We start from the raw sequence: 4,896 nt of genomic DNA on the forward strand, positions 1-4,896 counted from the left end.
TAATTTTTGTTGCTTATGCGCTCCTCCGTCATTTTTTTCTCTTCTCCGACTCCGCAGCTCTCATCATTAGTTTAGTGTTACTGGCACCAGTCTAGATGTTTCTAGGAGTTACTCGTGCTGTTTCTCCATAACGGGAGTGCGTCCATCTCATAAATGTAGAATCCGTCTCTGCAGTCATCTCAGCCATCGAATTCCAGCAACAGGAAGACAAAATATTTTACTTGTGGACTTTTTTAAATTCACAAATTAATGTTGAGTTAAAATATGTTGATGTAACTTGCGTTACTGAGATTGTAACGAGTAATATTATTACCCAAATTGTATTAGTAATGCGTTATATTACCGCGTTACAGCAAAAAGTAATAAACTACTGTAACATATTACTTTTGTAATGCGTTACTCCCAACACTGCTAGTCACCAATTGAGGAAATTAGCAAAATATGCAAAAACAGCTTTTGCACGTCACTACTACAAATATGAATCAATTTCGATTCGGATTCGTTACAGGCATGCTTTCTGTAATTTCATTAATTCGCCGCCGATCTTACTAATATTTTGCAATACAAAACATTAAAACAAAGTTCTTCCTTTCATTTTTAACCAACAACCGTAATTAAGCCCAAGTGTCTTTTGAGCTCAGAATTGTCTTTTCCTTTCGATTTACAAAAGCAATTTACAACATGTAGGCTAATTATTGGCTACATGATGTTCAATATAATTATTATGTGGTTGATTTTTTTTCTTACGTTGAAACAGATCTCTTAACCTGTAATATTTATAACACAACATTGAGCAACTCCGTTATACAAATTAAAATGACAAACGTCTCAGGATATTTTAATGAAGTTTGATGACAAAGTTTATAATTTATTTCAGATATACGTGAAAAGCAGCATGCTAGTACATGAGAGCATGTCAACATTATACAGAAAACATATATACAACAGCTTTGACTATATTTTCAACGAAGCGGATAAGTTAGGCTGAGCATTGTTCACAGAACAACATCTCTTGCGATATTTGTAACTTCACACCAAAAGTGCATTGTAGGAGTATTTCCATTTTTATATTTCTACACTGCCACATGGAAAGGCTGCAGCATCTGTGCTTATACATGCGATCTCAGTCTTTTTCAGTTTCTTTACTTGAGGTCAATGAGACTTAATGGTTTAAAAACAGCCTAAAATTTTAAGTTACAAGTAAAATTATCTACATGAAGAATGGTGGTATTGTAATTATGCGTAATGAACTTTACCGTCCAAAACTTTTTACGCTTGTTCTCACATGTTCATTTTCATAGTCCATTGTGCATTTTTCAATAGGATTCTTGAACTTTCATAATATGAGGTAGCCTAAATTCATGACATACATGTCATAGAAGAAATTGAGCTATAAGCAAACTTAACAGATTGTATTTTGAAATAGTCACTTATGATTTTACAGGTTTCAGATTAGATGTTTTGTATACTGTCATTTTTTGTCTTGCCTTTTCGTCGGTGCCAGTGAATCAGGGTGGATGTGTAAAGAAAGTCTTCTTAAAGTTTTTAAGTGACCTCTTGACAGTGCACGGCGACCGAATGGATCAGGGAGGTCGGGCTCGGTGTGGCAGGGCTGCTCTGGCTTGGAGACGTCGGGCTCAGGGACTGTGGAGAGCCGGAGAAAAACGCTGGAAGGTGGGCGTGCAGCGCCGGGATGGACTGAACCGAAGCTGGAGCGGGTTTGATTGGCACAGGGATCGCCGGTAAACTTTGTGCGCCATGACTCAGGGATTTAAGTGGTACTCCATAGGCAGTATACTCAGCGTCTATCACATTACTGCTATACATATGGGGCCATGCCGTGGTCAGCTGATTGTGTATTTGGTAACCCGTAGACATGGACTGCATTGTAGAGAAAGCAAGACTTCCTGGCATTTTGTAATCTCTGGCAATGATGTTTTCAATGGCAAAGGGGTGTTTGAAAGTGGAGGGTTGCGACACACTTAAGTTGTAGCTAGTCATCTGTGGTAGATGTGTCCCTAAAGCGGTCATTCTGAGTTTTGCCTGTTGCTGGAGGTAATGCGCCGCGTCTGAGGGTTTTTGCAGGTGCTCGGAGGTGATCATCACTTTGAATCTTTTGCGGCGCCTCAAGAAGCTCCCGTTCTCAAACATGTCACCGCAGCTGGGATGGAGAGCCCAGAAGCTGCCTTTCCCGGGCTGGTCCGGTCTCCGCGGGATCTTGATGAAGCAGTCGTTGAAGGAAAGGTTGTGGCGAAGTGAATTCTGCCAGCGCTGTGTGTTTTCCCGATAATAAGGAAACCTGTCCATGATGAACTTGTAAATTTCGCTGAGCGGGAGCATCTTCTCAGGACAACTTTGAATGGCCATTGCGGTCAGTGAAATATACGAATACGGCGGCTTCTGATCGCTATAAGTGTTTCTTCCAGGACGAGGCATTTTTCCGAGTGAATTACTTACGAGTTCAATCAGTGATGTATACCTTCAAAACACTCCGAGTTTGTTGAAAATCGCACACAGACTCGAAATGAAAAGTCAGACATCTTAACAAACACAGGTGATTCAGTTGACACTCATTTGATATCCATTCGTGTAAAAAGTTTTGAGCAAGTTAGGCCTATGCAGTGCGTTTCATTCGTTTGTAAATTGCTATCCATCATATAGCCTATTAACCTTTGCACAGAATCGAAATCTCAAAGTCTTCTCTCATGGTCTCACCCGGAGTTCTCTGTGTGCGCAAAAGTCTGTGAGCGTCTGTCCCCCTTTTTCTGTGTCTCTTCAAGAGCTCTCTGTGTTGTCACATGACAATCTTCCTCAAAGGAGGGGCGCGCTCACTGTCTTCTAAACAGTTTTCATTTACACCTCTTTCACGCGACCCGCTGAACCAATAATATTCATCTCTGGCAGAAAATAAAGCGCTGCAAGAGGCGACTGGATGTAAACTTTGTAAACATACACAGCAAATTGACTGCCAGTCACTTAAGAAAAAAATAATAAGCCTGTTGTCTCCTTGTTTTAAACCTTCTCCGTTTAAGTTAGGGCTGGTTGGCGACTTTGAGGTAGAGACTTTTTCTCTCGTATCAGCAGCAATAATTCAAATCGACATTATTCTCCAGAATTTCTTCTGAAGCGTAACTTCTCAATTTGATTCTTAATTAACTTTTAAAACATATTTATTAATTTATTTAAAATATAGGCTACATTTACTACTTTATACTTAAATTAAATGTTTCCACAAGCTATTAACAAGCTATTTTTTGTTGTAACATCTTATTTTCATTCATTTAATTTCCGTCGGGGTTTTTTCGATTTTCTTCATCAGTGATTAAATTAAATTTTAAAATGTGCGACTCCTTAACTTTAAGCCACCGATAAAGCTTCAAATTTCGTATTTAATTAGCTATTTTTTATATAGATATAATCATATTAACTGCTTGTCTAGGAAGTCTGATCTTCTACTTAACTGTGTTCGTTTAAGTCATTCTTTTACAATGTAAAGACAATGACTCGGACCACACAGGCAGCTTCCCATTCACATTGCTGAAGAACAGAATTTATGTGTATATAAGTTTATACACGCTGGAATATAGCTTATATAGCCTATATACATTTTTTTTAAAACTGAACGCGTTTATATTCAAAATAAGTTTGAGAGTGAAGGTTTGTGATAGTTGATATGTTCATAATTTAGAGAATCAGCGTGAGGAGGATCACTGCTACATATTTATACTTTTTTTATACAAGTAAATTCAGCTGGCCTACTTAATTACTTCAAACAGATGAAAATGTATTTTATTTTAGGCTATTATGAATGTATGAATTTCTAACAGAGGTTAAAGAGACTAACTCTATTCAGATCATTAATAAAATCGAAGAATAACCTAAAAAATGAAACCTAAAACTAACCTAAAAATCTTCACCGTAAAAATGTACTAGTGGGATATACAAAATCTGCAGTAGTGGAGAAGTGCTGGCCTTACAACGGAATAAGGAGATGTGTAAGCAGATGAGTCCTTTAAGCAGACAAGGACTGTCATAATTGGTTTGAAGAGTGGTGACGTCAAGTACCTTTGATTGGAGGATGAACTTACAAATCATAATACATTTTTTTTATTATTAGTAAAATACCATATACATAAGAAAAAGTGGGCTCAGTGTAGACCAACTTTTTCCCATTTTATAGATTACTTTAAATTGTATGTATATCTCTTGGAACAAACAAAAAAGCACTGAAAACATGTAATGCTCTAAAAAGCAGCTAATGTTAATTTGATCATGAGTATGTAATACCTCTTGTTCTTGTGGAACTGAATTAATAAAGCATTTAACAAAATAAAAAATAAATCAAACTATGGAGTTCTTTTATCTTTTTATTTTATACTTAATTTTAAAAAGGATTCCTGAAGACCTCATAATATATATATTTTATTTTATTTTATGCATATGAAGAAATAATAAAATATTTTCGAACATCCAGTTACTTTTTAACTTAACATTAAAAAGGAAAAGTCATTAGCTCAAATGCAGTCAATGCAGTGAGCTTATAGCTTTAATAAACAAGCGAGTATTTTATCTGTATTATTATTGTTGTCATTTATTGTTGTCATCAATAGGCATATATAGTTGGAGGAAGGAAGCATTGAATTATCCAGAATATACCAGCATTCTTCGACCTAACTGCTCCTGATGGAGTGCCTGTGTGTGTGTGTGTGCGTGTGTGTGTGTGTGTGTGTGTGTGTGTGTGTGTGTGTGTGTGTGTGTGTGTGTGTGTGTGTGTGTGTGTGTGTGTGTGTGTGTGTGTGTGTGTGTGTGTGTGTGTGTGTGTGTGTGTGTGTGTGTGTGTGTGTGTGTGTGTGTGTCAAAGTGTGTATAGATGCTGCAGTTAACCCTTGACCACTA

General features: G+C 37.1%; 1 protein-coding gene across 1 annotated transcript; it reads right to left on the minus strand.

The window, feature by feature from the left end:
• Positions 1-910: 910 nt before the first annotated feature.
• On the minus strand, positions 911-2,713 carry foxb1b (forkhead box B1b). Its single transcript, XM_073837526.1, has one exon. It carries the CDS (start codon positions 2,434-2,436, stop codon positions 1,546-1,548), a length of 891 nt encoding a protein of 296 aa, XP_073693627.1. The 5' UTR covers positions 2,437-2,713; the 3' UTR covers positions 911-1,545.
• Between the last annotated feature and the right edge of the window lie 2,183 nt (positions 2,714-4,896).

Source organism: Garra rufa, chromosome 3 (assembly GCF_049309525.1).
Source record: "Garra rufa chromosome 3, GarRuf1.0, whole genome shotgun sequence".
Lineage (NCBI taxonomy): Eukaryota > Metazoa > Chordata > Actinopteri > Cypriniformes > Cyprinidae > Garra > Garra rufa.